The 19550-nt window shown below is 40.5% G+C and overlaps 1 protein-coding gene across 1 annotated transcript; it reads left to right on the forward strand.

Annotated features, from left to right (window-relative positions):
* The first annotated feature begins 1133 nt into the window (after positions 1-1133).
* osgn1 (oxidative stress induced growth inhibitor 1) lies at positions 1134-19067 on the forward strand. Its single transcript, XM_036571593.1, has 6 exons — positions 1134-1318; positions 6769-6842; positions 7036-7172; positions 8593-8784; positions 13388-13479; positions 17195-19067. Exons 2-6 carry the CDS (start codon positions 6785-6787, stop codon positions 18273-18275), a joined length of 1560 nt encoding a protein of 519 aa, XP_036427486.1. The 5' UTR covers positions 1134-1318; positions 6769-6784; the 3' UTR covers positions 18276-19067.
* The last annotated feature ends 483 nt before the right edge of the window (positions 19068-19550 follow it).

Genomic DNA, 19550 nt, shown 5'->3' on the forward strand with positions numbered 1-19550 from the left:
GGTGATGTAGCTGTTTGTATGTTTATCTGTTACGGATCTAAAGGCAAAAGGTCTCGATCAGTACTGAGATTCAGTCTCTGTATAAATACAGTGGTGAGTCACTCACTACGCCGCGTGGGAATGACTGTTATTCATGACACTTCAGGAAGCTGTTTACCACCTATTACACACTTAGAAATGATGGTTCTCCAAGGGTTCTTCAGTAAAGAAAATGGCTCTAAACAGAACCATGAACACTCAAAGAACCCTTTAATGGTCAAAGCATTCTTTGCATGGTAAAATGGTTCTTCAAACTGATGGAGAATGTGCTGTACATGGTTCTATATAGAATCTTTTTTGAGGGTTCTATATAGCACCAAAAGGGTTCTGCTGTTTACACTGTCAAGCTTGCTACAATAGAAGAACCCTTGTTAAAAAGCTTCTACATAGAACTATCTACAGCACATTCTCCATCGATCTGACGAACCATTTCACCATGCAAACGGTTCTTTGTGTGTTCATGGTTCTATTTAGAAGCATTTCGTTTACTAAACGACCCTTGAAGAACCATCTTTTTTAAGGGTGTCTTGCTGCATAGAACTTGTGGTTCTATATAGAACCATTGTATTTACTAAAGAACCCGCAAGAACCATCTTTTTTAAGAGCGTTGTGATGTATAGAACTAATGGATCTACATAGAACCATTGTCTTTACTAAAGAACCATCTTTTTAAAGAGTGTGCTGCTATATAGAACTCATGGATCTATATAGAACCATTGTATTTACTAAAGAACCCTCGAGAACCATCTTTTTAAAGAGTGTGCTGCTATACTGAACTCACATTTCTAAATAGAACCCTTGTTTTTTTTTACCGAAGAACCCTTAAAGAACCATCTTTTTAAAAGCCTCGCACTGTGTTGAACTCATAGTCCTAAACAGAACCATTGTTTTACCAAAGAACCCTTGAAGAACCGTCTTTCGTAAAGGAGTATCGCTCCGCAAGTGTAAGTCTGTTTCTGATTGGCTGAGGGCGGCGACCCACAGGCCGTGGCTCTCCTCCGCCAATCACAGAGCGCGGCGTCACTGTCTCAGCCTGTGATTGGTCGGAGCGGAGACAGCGGGGAGTAATTATAAAACGTCGTGCGCACGCTTTCAGGGTCTTCAGTGAGACAGCAACGGCTACTGAGTCGGATCCCGGAAAGCGAGCAAAACCGAGCCCTGCCGAGCCCAGCCGAGCCAGCGGGACTTCATTTCGGTTCTAAGAGAGTCAGAGAGCGACCCGGTTCACAGAGCCGGCGCTGAGCAGCCAAACAGCAGCTTGAATTCAGCGGCGTGACCGGTAAGTAGTGATGGGAAGCTCGGTTCATTCGAGTCAGTGAACCGATTCAGATACAATGCGACTAAATAGGCGTAGATTTACGAACTTAAATGTGTCTAAATAGTTGAAAATCATCCTCAAACAACTGTAACTTGTAGCACAGACAGTGTCATTTGTGTAGGTGCTCAGTTCAGTTGCATGTCGAGTCATTGTAAAGAGCCGACTCAAACGATTCATTCATGCTATAGTAAGAGCCTGGGTAGGTTATCGTTATCTGTTATATGCTGTATGTATAAAGTATCCCTAATTCGGTGAATTATTTCACCTCTGCGCTCTTTGTATCTACAAATTGTGCAGAAATGTTAGCTACGTAAAGTGAATCATTTGCTTGACTCTCTGTAACCGTGGCTGTTACTGTAAAGACAATGAACCGGGTCACGCACCGGCTACCTCTGTCCATTTAACCTTAATCCTCTATAGGCTAATTACAATCCTTTTAGAGCTCGTAGACAGACTACAAAGATCTGCTCCGCTCACAGCCTGCAGGACGAACCAGGGGGCGGATCGGCCAGTAGCTTTAGCACATTAGCACATTAGCCCGAGAACCCACGCTGTATATGCAGGGGAAAAGGAGCTGTAGACCTTAAAGGCAAACTCTACCCAATTTTTTAAATTCCTGCATAATTATGCGGTTAAGATGTAAACAAACTCACCCGGAGAGGTTTGATTTGATTGCTGCGTTCTGGAGAAACTCGCAGAGTCAGATCTGTTCACAGTGGTGGTGATAGGAACCAGACGTCCACCTCTAAAAGCTCCCTCACAGACAGTTATGAAATGGTTATGAATTCACTGAGAAGGTTTTGTCCTAAAGCACGTTTTAAATGGTGGAGGGATACTGGAGTCAAAATAGTTCCCCAAAAAACCCATAAGTGATCTGCCAGTATTAACATAACCTAAAATGGCGATGTCCAAAGAAAATCATGTTTTTTTTATTGTTTTATTTTTTACTTTTCTCCATTATCTGAGCCTGGCAGAACACTTCACGATGCGTGGACCAACAGAAATGCTCCAAAACAGCTTGGAATAAAATCTCTGCATTAACTTACATTAGATGTTAATGCAAAGTTGAGCGTCTTTAAGGGACCTGTCAATCAAATAATGTCCATATCTGAAATTTTTTATGCACTTTGGTCCATATCGGCACGCCTCCGGACAAATCTGGAGAAATGTTTTGAATAAATCAGACAACATGGATAAAAAGTGGATCAGAATTTCCTGTTCGTTGACTACTGTTTGTTTGTTTTTAACCAATAATTACAGTTAGATGGTCATCCAAATATAAACATGTCATCACTTTAGAGCAGTGCTGCCCAAATTGTTTGATTTGGGCCAACAGAACCTCACACAGTGAAAGAAACACGATTTTGGGTTTAATATAACACATAATGTTCATACTTTTCCCTTTAAGTTTGTCTTGTTGAGCTGTTTAATTGGCAAAATGTATCTTAATATCATACACACTTAAAAATGATGCTTCTTCAAGGGTTCTTTTGTAAAGAAAATGGTTCTATATAGCGCCAAAAAGGGTTCTTCTGTTATTACAAGCTTGGTATCATAACAAATCAAGAACACTTTTTCAAAAGGGGTCTATATATAACCATATACAGCACATTCTCCATCAATCTGAACGCTTTCATGATGCAAAAAACCATTTAAGCATTCAAAGAATTCTTTTAGTGTTCATGGTTCTATATAGAACCCTTGCAGAACTATCATTGTTAAGAATGTAGAATCTTTAAAAACTGTGACTCTTCAGTTCTGCAGTGTTATTGCTCAGTACGCTGCAGAAAGTTTGTGCACCCCTGTTTCAGAGCACCAGAACGAGTTCTTTCCTTTTTTCCTGCTGACTTTAACAGCAGCGCATGAAGGGGTTAATATACCAGTGCGCAGTTGCAGCCTGAAGGGAAGCGTGTCTGAGTGCGGAGGACGGCGCTGAAACCTCGGCTGAACTCTGAAAGATGCCTGAACCACCACCCCCTCCCAGGCCCCTCTCTGCGTGCACACAGGCCGTCTTGCACGTAGCTCTGCCTCGCGCTCTCAGACTCGGCCGCCTCGCTTCCCTTATTCACCACACTGACCTGCATGCAGCTGCTTTTCTGCACCAAATCAGCAGCTTTGAGAGGGAAAGTGTTCAAAGTGGGGCTGAACTGTGTCACTGTTTACCATTATGGTGATAAGTGACATCACAGTGTCACTGAAAGCTTTCTGAGCGTATTGTTGATATCATGAGCACTAAAATCTGCATGTTTATTACATCATTATTCCTGTTTAATATGGTTTCGCGCAGCACAGTGTGTGAAGTGTTGAGTACAAATCATTGTGCTGATAGTTTTCATAGTATTTTTTAAATGTGGCGCTACCTTGTCCTACACTCTTAAAGAAATATGGTTCTTCAAGGGTTCTTTAGTAAATAAAATTGTTCTATAGGGAATCTTACACACTTAAAGAACCCGTTGCATGATTAAAGGGCTCTTTGCGTTGTGACTTGGTTCTTCAGATCTTCAGAAAAGGGTTCTGTGTAGCAGCCAAAAGGGGTCTTCTGTTATTACATGCTTGGCATTGTAGCGTTAAAAGAACCTTTTGGGTGCTATACCGAACCTTTTTCAAGAGGTTCTATAGAGAGCACATTGTTCATCAATCTGAAGAACACCTTTCATAATGCAGAGAACCTTTTAATCATGCAAAGCGTTCTCTAAGTGTTCATGGATCATTTTCTTTACCAAAGAACCCTTGAAGAACCCTCTTTTTTTATCCAACCCAAATTCACCCAAAAGGGTTCTTCTATAATTACATTCTTGGCATTGTAGCGTTAAAAGAACCCTTTTGGGTACGATGTAGAACCATTTTCAAAGAGGTTCTATATAGAACTGTCTACAGCACATTGTCCATCAATCTGAAGAACCCTTTCATAATGCGGAGAACCTTTTATCATGCAAAGTGTTCTTTAAGTGTCCATGAATCATTTTCTTTACCAAAGAACCCTTGAAGAACCGTCTTTTTTTACCCAACCCAAATGCACCCAAAAGGGTTCTTCTGTTGTTACAAGCTTGACATTGTAACAATAGCAGAACGCTTTTCAAAAAGGTTCCATATAGAACCATCTACAACCTATAGAGTTCTATATAGAACCCTTTCATGATGCAAAGAGCCCTTTAATCATACAAAGTGTTCTTTGAGTCTTTATAGAACCATTTTCTTTTCTAAAGAACCCTTGAAGAACCAGATTTTTAAGAGTGTAACGTATCAAATGTCAGAAGAAAATTATATCGTGTATTGTAAACATTTCTTTAAGCATCGTGATGTTGCGTTTTTACCGTATCGCCCACCTCTAAGCTTAAAATCCCAGTAAAGAATGTCATACTGTGGTAATGCAGCGTGCAGTGATGTGGTTCTATAACGTTCTCCGTCAGAGAGGGTTATTAAGTGCTGTGCTGGTGATCTCAGAGCTGGAGCAGCTCAGTTTCGTGCCGTTTAAGGCGTGACGCAGTGGCATGTTTTACAGCAGCGCTATCTCTTTAAGCCCTTTTCTGCAGAGTCACGCTTACTCCACACTCTGTTATGTAACCGAGCTGCTGGCTGAGAGGATTAACCCACCAGCGGAGGCGCTGTTCTCAGAGCAGAGCTGCTGAACTCCTGCTGACCTGCAGTCAGTGCTTCTCTCTTCAAAGCGCTCATTCTTCTCCGTCTGGGGCGACAGCTTGAAGCCAGCGCCGGGCGATACTGATGACAATCAGTATCGCAAAGTATAAGGCGTTTGATATTTAATAGCAGCAATAAAGTTCATAATTTAGCATTAAAAAAGTTATTAATGAACTTAATAAGTTAGCATTAGTAAAGATAATGGGTTGTCTTTAATAAAGTTAATAGATTATCATTAATAACTTGAAGGTGAATCAGTTTTGCAGGTTTTGTATCTTTTCACTGAAAAAAATAGTCACAGTATCAGATAATATTTCACTTAGGATCAATAAAGTAAATTAGCAGTGCAGTTAATAAGTCATCACTAATGAAGTCATTAGTTTACATCACTGTAGCTAATAAGTTAGCATTAATAAGGTGAATAAATTAGCATTAATGCACTTTTTACTAGCAAAGTTAATGTTAATAACTAATAAAGTGAATAAGTTAGCAGTAATAAGTGAAAAGTTAATAAGGTAGTTAAACACTAATAAAGTGAATGAGTTGGCATTAAAAAGGTATAAAAACTGTTTGGCAACACAGTCTGCTATTATTAGGAATATAATACTCATTATCTGTCAGATATATTGGTAAAATATCGTTGAAGTATCACCGTATACAGATTTAGACGATATATCGCCCAGCTCTGCTTCCCTGACTTTTGCAGTACCTCTCTCTTAAAAATAAGGTGCCAAACAGGGGTTCTTTGGAGCGTTTGGTTCCATAAGGAACCTTTAAAGGACAATTTGTCAGAGTTTACAGAAACCTGATGGTGGATGGTTTTTCAAGTGTTCTTTAGTAAAGAAAGGGGTTCTACATAGCACCTAAAAGGGTTCTTCTGTTGTTACAAGCTTGACATTGTAACAGTAACAGAACCATTTTTGGTGCTGTATAGGATCCTTTTCAAAAAGGTGCTATATAGAACCACCAACAGCACATTTTTCATCAGTCTGAAGAACATTTCACAATGCAAAGAACCCTCTATTCATGCACAGGGTTCTTTGCGTGTTTGTGGGTATATATAGAACCATTTTCTTTACTAAAGAACCCTTAAAGAAGTGTAGAAGTGTAACAATAGAAAAACCCTTTTGGGTGCTGTATAGAACCTTTTTCAAAAAGATTTTACATAGAACCATCTACAGCACATTCTTAAGAACCGTTTCATGATGGAAACAACGCTTTAATGATCTTTTCTTCACTAAAGAACCCTTGAGGAACCGTAGAGTGTAGGATGTGGGCCCTTTAAAGTTTGTAAGGTTATTTTTAGCCAGTGGACCTTTATTTTGTAAGAGTGCTCGGTCTGTTAACTTCCTCCAGTCACCATCATCCTGGATACGCTCCCTGCCCCCCTTACACAACCGCCCCCCCCCCAACCCCACCCCCCGGCTCCCCGCCCCCTTCGCATGCTGGAACTTTCAGCTGGCTCCGGAGCCATCCCTTTCCCGGCCGGCTGATGTCATAGCTGGTAAGAGGAGACCCCCGCCCCCCTGACACTGTGGAGTGAATGTGCTCAGGGTTGTTTCCTTTTTCTGCTGTATGCTCGGGGGGGAGTGGATCACCTCACGCTTTAGGTCAGAGCTGCAGATCTGCACTGTTACAGTCTTTTTAGTGAGGTGAAGTGAAGGGCAGGAGGAGGACGGAGCGGAACTGAGAGATCAGAGTCCTGATTGGGAGGCGAAGCAAAGTGTGAGATTCTGTTTGACTGACTGTACGTTTCCTCTTCTCTGACACAGCTGGACAGATTCAGACATGGACCTGCGCAACAAAGAGCCTCTGTGTGAGGACGTCATACCTGTGGTGATCATCGGTAAGAGCCCTGCATTGTTTCTGAAAGCTCTGAAGAGCCGAATTCCTCTGAAAGGCTGTTATGCGCCGAGCGTCGTCACTCTGCTGATATGATGAGTGAAGACGTTTGCTGGAAAAGAAGGACGATTTGTGATAAAGGCTTGTTTTTCTCATAATTATTCTCATAATTAAAACCGGTGTGGTTTTGTTTACAGGTAATGGACCTTCGGGAATCTGCCTGTCGTACCTGCTCTCAGGTTACACCCCATATCTGTCCCCAGAGGGCTCCCACCCGAACCCAGTCCTGCACAGCAAGCTCGCCCAGAACCCTCACCTGTCTCTGTTTGAACAGGTAACAGATGTAAACATGATCACATGCTCTCGTCTACACCTTCAGCTCAGCAGTGCAGAACCTTTATAACACATGACTGGTGCAATAACACCTTAATTACCTCCGGGGCCTTAAACAGTCCCGTCTTGTCTAAAGCATGACCTCATCCTTTTTAGTGTGGTTAATGATTCATTAGAAATTGATTAACCTGTCTATAATTTTATTAATGCGTTAATTTATCTAAATAATTTACTGTCATAACAAAGCTTTGTTTCAATTTTATTTGTCCTAAAAGTTTAACTGCGCTGTTAATTCAGATTTTAACACCTGTTACCTTTTAAAGGGCCCATTTCACGGAAAACCAAACTTTCCTCAAATTTATAAAGTTCTGTTGTTGTGTGTAAACATTACTAAAGTTCCAAAACATCCTCAATCCATAAGACCATATATGGAAACTGAGCTGCCTGTTTTAAATTTACTGTTTTTGTGATGTCACACTAGCAAACTACTTTGCATATCAGCCTATTCAGCCTACAGCCATAATAATAATAATGTTTATTTGTGTAGCGCCTTTCTTACATTAAGCATGCAGCTCAAAGTTCTGCACAATACAAAGGAAAAACAACAGAGGAAGAAAATAAATAATAAATAGCAGAAAATGGGATTATTGTTAATTATTAATAATAATTACAATTTCAAAGCACATGATAAAAGTATAAATAAACATACAATGAAAATGCAATTAACAGTAAGTAAAAGTAATAGTAATATTCCAGTATAGCAATTAATCTGTACCTATTAACACTGAATTTAAGCAGTATTTCAGCCCTTTTTTGCACAATGCAGGGCAGCCAATCAGAGCTGAGCTCATTTACATATATCAGTCTTAAAGACACAGTATATTTAATTATAAGGGATAAACAGAGGTTGGAAAATGGTCATGTGGAAATGAATTATGGTCTTTTTGGTACATAAAACTACACAAACATTGTAAGTGGAGCTCAGGGGGAAAATAGATACATAGAAATTTAGCATATGGGCCCTTTAATATATCTCAGCATAATTACCTAATAACAATAATAGGTCATATTATCAGATTAACGAGAAGCAGTTTATAGGCTGTTTATTAAACTTACAGTAAGTGCTGAGCCACACCAGGAACAGAGTTAGACTAGTTTACTTTGCTTTTTGATATGAGTTGGAGAACCCTGGAGGTTCCTCAGCCTTTTGGAGCTTCTCAGTCAGAAGAAGCTCAGATTTGGCTCCTTTGTTCTGTATGTGCTGAAAACGTGCTCAGATAGTCCACAGGTGAAGCTTTTAAAAATAAAATGAACCAAAGTCCACTATGAATATGCAAATGGGCATGTTTACAGTATTAGCATATTTAAATTCAGCGGTCCTGTTGTAAGAATAAACAAATAAGTGTGTGCTGTGTGTGCAGGACCTGGAGTACCTGTGTGAAGGTGTGGAGGGCCGATCGTCAAACCCGGTAGCCGTGCTGTTCGACTCGCTGCTCCTCCCCGACAGTGATTTCGGGCAGGACTACGCCTCACCACTGGAGTGGAGATACGAACCGGAGAGAGCCACGCCTCACCTGGTTCTGGGAAAAGGTCCTCCGGGCGGAGCCTGGCACGTAAGTCAGCACATCTCACAGGGCTGTGTGATATACACCACCTGTATCGGTATATCGTGATATTAGTTTTAGAAATATATTTGATACTAAATGAGCATTAAATCTCTAATAATGCTCATAAAATAACTATTTCTGTCATGAAGCTGTTTGTTTTTAGACAACGCTGCGTAATGCTGCTTCATTAATAATTGTAATAATAATAATAATAATAATAGTAACAACAACAACAATAATAATAATAATAATAATAGTAATAATAATAATAGAATTTTATTTAAAAGCGCCTTTCAAGACACACCAAGGACAGTGTACACTCTTGAAAAAGATTCTTTAAGGGTTCTTTAGTAAGGAAAATGGTTCTATATAGAACATGAGCACTCAAAGAACCCTTTGCATGACTAAAGAGTTCTTTGCATGTTGAAGAGGTTCTTCAGATTGATGGAGAATGTGTTGTATAAGGTTCTCTACAGAACCTTTTTCAAAAGGATTCTACATGGCACCAAAAAGGGCTTGCTAGCTTGGCATTGTAACAGTAGCAGAACCCTTTTTGGTACTAAATAGAACCAACACATTCTCTATCAATCTGAAGAACCATTTCACCATGCAAAAAACTATTTATGCATGCAAATGGTTCTTTGAGGGTTCATGGTTCTATATAGAACCATTTTCTTGTGTAGTGCTCAATGAACCATAAACATTTAAAGAACCCTTTGCATGATTAAGGGTTCTTTGCATAATGAAAGCATTCTTTAGATTGATAGAGAATGTGTTGCAGATGGTTTGGTATAGAACCCTCCACTATTGTTACCAAAGAACCCTTTTTTGGTACTATATAGAACCCTTCTTGCTAACAGTGTTCAGTTAGACCATAATACAACATTAAGAGACCAAAACAACAAAACCTAATGATTCTAATTAATAAATGAATAATGGTCCAAATAAATAAATGCTGTTTATTTTAAAAAGTTGAATTGCATTTATTGCTGCTACATTAATAATCCTGTTACTGCCAGCTGTTAATAATAATATTAAGGTAATAATAATATCAGATGATAGCAAAACGTATTTTAGAGCGTTAACTTCTTCACCAAGGAGGAACAGAGTGATTTAGGACGGAGCCGGTGCAGGTAGAGCGACCTGCATCCTGCAGTGTTTATAAGGACGAGCGCAGTGTTTCCGTATCGCGCTGAAGATTATATCAGCATTTTTACTCCACGCTGCTCGTACACGTGATCCGAGCCCTGAGCTCCGCCCCCCAACCGCAGGCGTGAGTGTGGAATGTGGGTGTAAAACCGAGGAATGTGCTTTCGGTTTTCAGTTTGAGGTCTGGGTGATGGAATGAGTCGGATTTGTCACGTTCTGTACGTTTCAGATTAAACCAAACAATGACTCTGCTGTTATTAGAGCAGAGGAGCAGATTAAAGGGCAGACGGCGCCACGTTCTGCCTCTGTATTAAAGGGTTAATCAGCGATATTGTAGCGTGGGATGGGGGGGGTCCTGCTTTTCTGGCAGAGTCTAGATGTTTCTCACTGCAGCCACTGCTTTGTTTGAGGGAAAGTACAGGTCAGTCTGAACCACAGCACTGGGCCTTAAACTCGCTGAGAAAGTAGTTGTGGGCAGTATGGTGATATTTTATCCACATCATGATAAATGACTTCTCCTCTAGGGGCTGCACTGATTAGTCAGCTTCACTGCTCAGTGATGGCGCTTTACTCATGATGTTGATGAGTCACTGATCACGTGATTGACAGTAATGGCATGGACGCCTGAGAGAAGACAGCAGGTGAGGAGGCTGGTCATTTCAGGGTCTGTATCTCTGGTTTCCTGAAGGTCAGCAGTGTGTCCGATGGCTTGTTGGAAAGGGCAGGTCATGATCTACTGACCAGTAGAGTCTGGCTTCGTTCTAACAGTTCTCTACTTGATCTACAGAGCTTCAAATATCAGATACTAAGCGTCATTTTCTCCAGTTAGGCTGCAGTATAAAGTCCTGTGTGGTTGGAGATTCAGCACAACGCCCTGTGATCCTGTACAGCTTGAAGTCGTTTACTCTTATGGTGCTCTAAATTTCTCTGGCTGTCCACAGCTCCTCTGCAGACGAACATCTCGGACATCTCGAACATCTGAAGGCTAGCAGTGCAACCCGGGGCTTGTTGGAAAGGGAACATCAGGTTCTTGTGACCTGCGCTGTTTGGCTTTGGAACAGATTTTTAACGTCGGGTTTTTGAAGTCGCTTGTTGCAAAGCATTCCTTCTCCTGTGGTTTTATTCATGACGTCGTCAGCGATTAGTCGATGCCGAATCTACTTTTATACAAGTCTTTTTAGATAAATTTGAAGTCGTGCAGCTGCTTGTTTCACAGTACGCTTGTCTGAGCATGTGGATACAGTCAGTCCTTAAAGACAGACGGACAGACTGCATGTTTCACAAAGAGAGCGTAATTAAACAATAAGATCTATTGATTCAAGCCAGAGAACCCTGTTTTGGTACTATAAAGAAGTTTGTAAGTTAAATTAAGTTAATGAAAAGAGATTTGATTCAAAGCTATTTTGTATTCTATTGGTATTTCTATTGGTATTTCCATTTGTATTTCTATTGGTCCATCCATTCTGAAATTTTCACAAAATGTAAAGCTGCTGAGCTCAAATTATGCAGAAAACAAACATGTAAAAAAAAGGACTTACTTGGGTTTTTTGGACAACGATGTTGTGATATTTATTTTGTAAAAATCATTTTACAAAATCATTGGCTTTGTTTGATGCCCTGTATTTAAAATAAAGGGGTCAGTAAAACGTAAATAAAGCGTAGTTTGGCTTTTTAATGTAAAAGGTTGTACAAAATAAAATAGAAAACAAAATAACTGATAACTGATAATCCAAAATAAGGGTGGAGAGGTCATGTTTTTAAACTGAAGGGGCTCAGTTAGTCCTGTGTGATTAGATAACACATCGAATGAAAGTCATTGTTCATAGTTTTTGATATTATTTCTAAATTTGGCTGCACTAATGAGTTTTTGGTCTGTTAAACTAAATATTGTGTATCGATAAAATGTCTAAGTATCATGATATTATATTTGTGCAGGCTGTGGGGTTTTAACTTGACATAAAACACAGACTCTTCTACTGTAAAATTCATATTTGAAGTTCGCTCAACTCAAACTTTCGAGGCAGCCCAAACACAAACATTTTTTTAAAGTTAAAATGAGATCTTGGCAAGTGAAACATCTTCAATCTAGCAAATATATTGAATCAATATTAGATGGTTGTAAGAATATTCTATGATTATTCAACACATTTCCTGATGTTTATCCTTCGTTTTAGTGATTTTTATCTAGAAATTTTGTACTATTTTATCAGCAAATGCTAGAAATAATACTAAAAACAAGCCAAACTATCTGACAGTGGAATAAGACACTTTAACGAAATAAAATTACTTTAAGAGAACCTTAAAAGAGGTTAAATGATCTTATAATGTTCTTACAACAGTTTCATAATGAGAAATATCAGATATATAACTACATTTAAGATGTTTTGACTTGCTAAGATATGATTTTTAGCACTTTTGGAGGGTTTTGGTTGTTTTTTCAGCGTTTCCACTCTAAATATCTTCCACGTCTTTTGCATTTTCATATTTTTGAATAGTCACAAACCTAGAAAATTTAAATAGTAAATTAGGCGTCTTTGTAGTAAAATTAGCTGTGGTTTAAAAATAGAACACAGAGTTTCTCTTTACTGCGGTTACAAGTCCACACCACGTCACGTGGATCCACTGGACTGGTGGAAGTATTTGTTCCTGTAATGGTTGATTGTGGAGACTCAGATCTCTTTACAGTGGGGGTGATGGGAACCAGGGGTCGCCATGACTACAACACAAATACAGACATTTTATTTACTATCCAGAACCACCAGTGAACCTACACGAGTCTTCTGAGTTTATATGGAATGTTGATGATGGAAAATAGTGGAAAATCTAAAATAATAAGTTTTCTTTAGGGACTATTTTGCCTCACAGCGCCCTGCATGTATCCCTCCACCATGAATGGAGTTTAAAAATACGGTTAATAAAACACGCTGCAAAATTATATCTTGGCAGGAAAATGATCTACTTCTCATTTTGAAATGGTTGTGGGAATATTTGTATAAGGATTATGTAATTTATATCTAGACATGATTTTACTTGTTTTACTGTAATTAAAGTAACAGAGGGACACACCACCAAATATTGAGAAATTCTATAACAGAAAAAAATGACTATGCTGATAATAGAATTTGTAATGAAAAACTTTGGATTAAATTAGAAAGGAATGCAAAATAGACACAGTCTCAGATGTTTGGAACCCACTGTGAGTATTTCTGCACAAAGAGCATCTGACAGCTTTGTTCCGCACTGTGTTCTGGATGGCAGTTTAATATATATGCACCAATACGCAGAACCGCTTTGAGTTCCACAGAAAGGGGAACGTTATTCCGGTTTTTCTTGGTAGGGCACAGTGGCTCATTGTTGGTGCTGCTGTTGTTCCCGTCCACAGACTGAATCAGCTGCTGGTCCTGTGTTTTGCATATGGAGCGTCAGGTTTCTCTGACTGACCCTCTGTGTTGTTCTGCAGGCGATGGAGGGATCCATGCTGACGCTCAGCCTCGCTGACTGGATGGAGCTTCCAGGCCTGAAGCTGAAGGACTGGATGAGGGAGAAACGCAGGTATGAAGATCCTCATCAGGAGCCGTACGGTTCAGACCGGTCGGCTTAGGAGTGTCAGTGCAGGATCACCACCACATATACACACATTCAAACAAATACACACGAGTTCTACAGAGGACCATTTCAGGCTTTATGCTTCAGTGGTTCTCTGCATGCTGAAATGATTCACAGATTGATGGAGAATGTGTTGTATATGAAAATGGTTCTATATAGCACTACACTCTCAGAAAAGATGGTTCTTCAAGGGTTCTTTATAGGACAACACATTCTCCATCAATCTGAAGAACCAATTCAGCATGCAGAGAACCATTAAAGCATGAAATGTTTCTATATAGAACTCATGGAAATAGATATTTCATATATAGTCAACTTCAGTTCCTCCCAAATAATCTGTTAAAGGGCAAGTCCACCGATTTTCAAGAATAACTGGGTGTGTAGACGTAATCAGAGTGATTCAGAGTGGTTTGGTGTGTATCCTGCCTTCCGCCCAATGAGCACTGGGATAGGCTCCAGCACCCCACCACGACCCAGAAGGATAAGCAGTTTAGATGATGGATGGATGGATGGTTCAGATGTCTTTACAGTGGTGGTGATAGGAACCAGGGGTTTCCATGACTACAACACAAATATAGACATTTTATTTACTATCCAGAACCACCAGTGAACAGCGAGTCTTTCTTTGGGGACTAGTTTGCCTCACAATTGCCTGCATGTATCCCTCCACCATGAATGGAGTTTAAAAATATGTTTTAGCCCAAAAAAAGGGTTGTAAACAATCAGGCAGTGAATTCATAACCATTTCATGTAGGAACTTTCTGTGAGGGAGTTTTTAGAGGTGGACGTCTGGTTCCTATCACCACCACTGTGAACAGTTCTGACTCGGTAAGTTTCTCTAGAACAGAGCGTTTCACACCAAACCACTCTGAACGACTCTGTTTACATCTCAATCATTTAATTATGCAGGAATGTTTGAAAGTTGGTGGGTTGTCAGTCCTCGTTATGCAGGTGCTAATAGCTCTCAGTGGTCCTCATTAACTTCATCATAGCTGATGTGACTCAGTGTAAAAGCTTCCATCTTGACTTGTTTTCGGAAGTCAGTCTACGTCGTTATTTGTTTATGGTTTTGCAGGAATTCTGTGACGCCGTCTACAGAAACCTTACATACAAATTTGTGATAACTAGAAAGAAGTGAAGTGTTTGTCAGTGTTGAACGGCTGAGCTGCAGCTTCTCGTACTAGATCCACCTGTTTGTGCACTCATGTCAGATTAGATCAGGTCTAATAAAGCAGGACAATAAAGTTCTAATTTCACTAAAGTTCACTACTGACAAACTCCTCAACCTGAAACATCTCATAACATCCTGAGACTGAAAAAAGAGCAGCTGAGCTGGTTTTGAGGTCTGAATTGATGTAAAATGTTACTTTTGTTTATGTAAACAACAAATTTGCTTTGCATTCTTTCATTCAAACTATTAATTTGGGTTAAATCAAACTGACAAAGTCAGTTTTTATGTTAATCTGACTTTTTTTTTTCCTTTTAGTGACTTTTAGTTATTATATTCATCACATTTATTATATTTTATTCATAAAGCACATTTAAAACTAATGAAGGCTGTTCAAAGTGCTGAACAATCCAGTAGAGGAAAATGACCAAAACAGTAAACATAAGGAGAACAAATGCATTTAAATTAAGGCATTTATAATAAATAAAATATAACAGTAGCAAAATGGTAATAATAGTAATAAAAACACAGATAACAGAGAAGATGAGACACAGAGATGTTCAACCTAAAACATTAAATTATGAATCTGAATATCTTAAAAAAAAATCACTGTTTGAAAGAAATGACCAATTTCTTTGATGTAAAAATCTGTTTATTTATAATAACCCCATTAATATCAGTGACAGTTGCTTTCAAATATGTAAAATTGCACGCTGCTCATTACTCCAGTACTCATTACTGCAGTATTACCGTATTGATTAATGTGTTTAGAGTCTAAACTCGACCTGTGATGTTGTTACTGAAGTAAAAGTAACTTTCCAAAAAACTTTAGTAGACGTACGAAAGTAGCAGCTCAAAAAACTGCTTAAGTACTGCGTAGAACTGAGTGGAACTTCCTAGAACGTCCAGCGTATATCAGCGCAGGAGCTACGAGGCTGAAATTGGCTTCTTGTTCAAACTTTTCATTCCAGCTTAAATAAAAATTCTGCAGTGCCAGAATGTAACAGCTGCACCATTTAAGGTGGAATGGAAAATTCAAATAAGATGCTGGCAAAAGGACACTGTTGTGTTCTGTGTTCGCTGGGTTGAGTCAGAGTGTCTACTGTAATCTCTTAAAAAAGATGGTTCTTCAAGAGTTCTTAGGTAAGGACAGTGGTTCTATATAGAACCTGGAACACTCAAAGAATCATTTGCGTGCTTAAATGTTCTTTAGATTGATGGAGAATGTGTTGTACTGGTTTGTATAGCACCAAAAAGGGCTCTGCAATCATTAAGATGTCAGGCTTGTCACAAAAGCAGAACTCTTGTTGGTGCTATATGGAACCATTTTCAAAAAGGTGCCATATAGAACCATGCACAACACATCCTCCATCAATCAGAAGAACCGTTTCACCATGCAAAAAACTATTTATGCATGCGAATGGTTCTTTGAGGGTTCGTGGTTCTATATAGAACCATTTTCTTTACTAAAGACCGCTTGGAGAACCATATTTTAAGAGTGTTCAAATTTTCCATTCCACCTTAAATGGAAATTCTGAGGTGCCAGATTGTAACAGCTGCACAATTTAAGGTGGAATGGAAATTCAAATAAGATGCTGGCAAAAAGACACGTTCGCTAGGTCGAGTCAGAGTGTCTACAAGTAATCTCTTAAAGGGTTCTTCAAGGGTTCTTTAGTAAAGAAAATGGTTCTATGTAGAACCATGAACACTTGAAGAAACGTTTGCATGCTTAAATGGTTCATTGCATGGTGAAATGTTCCAAGAAAGAACCAAACAGGGTTCTGCTTTTGTTAAGATGTCAAGATTGCCATAGTAGCACAAGGTATTTTTGGTGCTATATAGAACCCTTTTCTGAAAGTTTCTATATAGAACCACATGCAACACATTCTCCATCAATCTGAAAAACCATTTCACCATGCAAACAACCATTTAAGCATATAAAGTGTTCTTTGAGTGTTCACGGCTCTGTATAGAACCACTGTCTTTACTAAAGAACCCTTGGAGAACCGTCTTTTAAGACTGTTTTAAGTGTTCAAATTTTCCATTCCACCTTAAATAGAAATTCTGAGCTGCCAGAATGTAACAGCTGCAGGTGGAATGGAAAATTCCAGTAAGAAGCTGGCAAAAAGACACGTGTACGTCTCCATTCTTCTGTTTTTGGATCTTTTTGGTCTAAAACAAAATGGTAAAGCTTCAAAGTGAGATGTGTGATTAACAGTAAAGCAGAACAGGATCTGATCCAAAACAGCAGAATGAAATTAGTCCCTAGAAAAAAGAATTAGGAGCTAAATGTTGATGACTAAAAAGGAACAAAGGAAAATGTAGATTATTCACTGAGTAGAACTACAAATTTGCTTTTTGTTACAGGAGTGAGTTTGAACTGTTATGTAACGATATTCTGAAAGTAGCACATTATTATTTATTTATTTATTTTTTATTTATTATTTATTTTCTAACTCTCATGTGATGTTTTGTTCTGTGTCTGTTAATCAGGAACGTCCGTAACGACCGCGCCACGCCTGCTGAGATCGCCTCCTACTACCAGCACTACGTCAGACAGATGGGCCTGGAGAGGAGTTTTGCCTGTGGCACCAAAGTCACCTCCGTCCACCGGGTGTCCCTCAGGTCCGGCCGCTCCGTGTGGAAGGTCCAGGGCCTGCAGCGGCGAGCTGCCGAAGGTGAAGAGCAGACGGACGCCGAGATCCCGTTTTCCGCGTGGGCCGAAAACGTGGTCCTTGCCACCGGCACCCATGACATCCCAGCGAGGCTGAGCGTGGAGGGCGAGACGCTGCCCTTCGTGTGTCACAGCTTCTGGGAGCTGGAGGCGGCGATCTCCACTGGCCGTCTGGACCGGGCGTCTGAGCCCATCCTCGTGGTCGGGGCGGGCCTGACAGCTGCTGACGCCATCCTGGCTGCCCACCACCTCAACACGCCCGTCTACCACGCCTTCCGGCGCTCCGTGGCAGACCCGGCGCTCATCTTCAACCAGCTGCCCAAGCTGCTCTACCCTGAGTACCACAAAGTGCACCAGATGATGAGCCAGCAGCAGCACCAGCCCGGAGAGTCACCAGCCGACATGGTGAGCCAGCGCCTTTCATCGCTCAGAGACGACCGAGCTCGCTCTCCCTGCTCCTACCCAGGCTACCTCAGCTTCCCCAAGCACCGCGTCGTCGCCTTCAAACCCGACGGCAAGTGCGTGCTGGAAGGCGAAGGCGGCCAGCAGACGGTCCTGCAGGTCTCCATGGCGCTGGTATTGATCGGTGCCCATCCAAACTTGTCGTTCCTTCCCGAGCAGGGCCGCCCGCTTGCCCTGGAGCCGGACGAGCCCATCAGCTGCCGGCGGAATCCTGTCGACGTGGACCCGTATACGTATGAGAGCATGAAGGAGGCGGGGCTTTACGCCATGGGGCCGCTGGTGGGAGAGAACTTTGTACGCTTCCTGAAGGGCGGTGCGCTTGCCATCGCGTGTGACCTGGCGCGAAAACAGACAGTGAGTGGACAGAAGAACGTGCAGGAAAGTTCTGCCGGACAGTCGCTGAGCTGTCAGCTGTCTAACTGCACTCTGGATGCATAGAAAGTAGACAGTGAGGGACAGAGTAGGTAGGAAATGGGTTGACTCGATTGTTAAGGGTCTCAGATTTGCAGTCTTTCTCGGCTCCGCTCTCTCAGCAGCTACAAGTCCACAACGAGAGAGACGGCACAGCCAGTGCATGAGGAGAAGAGAAAGGAAGGCAGAGGGCATTAAGAGGAGGAACAGAGAGAATAATAAGTATGTTTGTGTGCACTAAACGACCAAAAGTAGCCAGACGGCTACTAAGGTCACCTTGCCTCGGGCTGTCGAGCATCCATCCAGCTCCATCCATTACCTTTGAAATGAGTTGGAGTGATCCAGAGCTGACCATCCAACACCTGTCCAAGAGTAAACATATATAATAATACTTTTTAATGCAGTAAAAAAGTAAAAGGACCTCAGCAAAAAACAGAAATACAAAGTGCAGAAATAGCAGCTCAAAAAACTGCTTAAATACTGAGTAACTTGTACGACTGCAGTGGACCTACTGCTTAGTACATCCAGCATCTATCAGTAAAGGAACTGTATAAATATATAAATAAAGCTCCGTTTTTCTCTTTTTGGATTAAAATAAAATGCAGCCCTTATACGGAAACTAAGCTGAAAAAGAACAGCTTCAGATTCAAATTCAGTTTTTGTGATGCCATAAAAACTACTTTACTAAACGGCCTATAGCAGCTAAGCCCCGCCCATTCATGCTGAGTGTTTCAGCCCAGACTGCTCATTTACATGTATCTCTCTTAAAGGCACAGTGACAGCCTGTTTAAAAATGATGGTTCTTTAAGGGTTCTTCAGATTGATGAAGGGTGTTTTTATATGGTTCTATTTAGAACCATCTTTATAGCACCAGAAAGGGTTCTTCTATTGTTACAGGCTTGACATCGTAACAGTGAAGGACCCTTTTTGGTGCTATATAGAACCCTTTTCAAAAAGGTTCTACAGCACTTTCTCCATCAATCTAAAGAAACATCTCACCATGAAAAGAATCCTTTAATCATGCAAAGGGTTTTTCAACTGTTCATGGTTCTATACAGAACCATTTTCTTTACTAAAGAACCCTTAAAGAACCATCATTTTTAAGGGTGTAGGGGGTGGAGAGAAATTGGAAACTTGAAGATTTCTCAAACCGTTAGCTGTGGGGCTATGTAACGTAACTGTAATGTAATTATATTTTATTCAGTGTTTTAATTGGCCTATTCATCTTTAAGAGTTTAAAATATGTCAAAAACAGGCAGATTTTGGTCTGAGAGCCTCAGCCGCACCGTTTAAGGTGCACCT

The sequence above is a fragment of the Colossoma macropomum genome, unplaced genomic scaffold, assembly GCF_904425465.1.
Source record: "Colossoma macropomum unplaced genomic scaffold, Colossoma_macropomum, whole genome shotgun sequence".
Classification (NCBI taxonomy): Eukaryota; Metazoa; Chordata; class Actinopteri; order Characiformes; family Serrasalmidae; genus Colossoma; species Colossoma macropomum.

Excerpts from the sequence above, each read along its gene's own strand:
- osgn1 (XM_036571593.1), top strand. The coding sequence starts at position 6,785 with ATGGACCTGCGCAACAAAGAGCCTCTGTGTGAGGACGTCATACCTGTG. Across the intron at positions 6,843-7,035 it reads CATACCTGTGGTGATCATCG|GTAATGGACCTTCGGGAATC; the intron begins GTAAGAGCCCTG and ends TTTTGTTTACAG. Across the intron at positions 7,173-8,592 it reads ACCTGTCTCTGTTTGAACAG|GACCTGGAGTACCTGTGTGA; the intron begins GTAACAGATGTA and ends CTGTGTGTGCAG.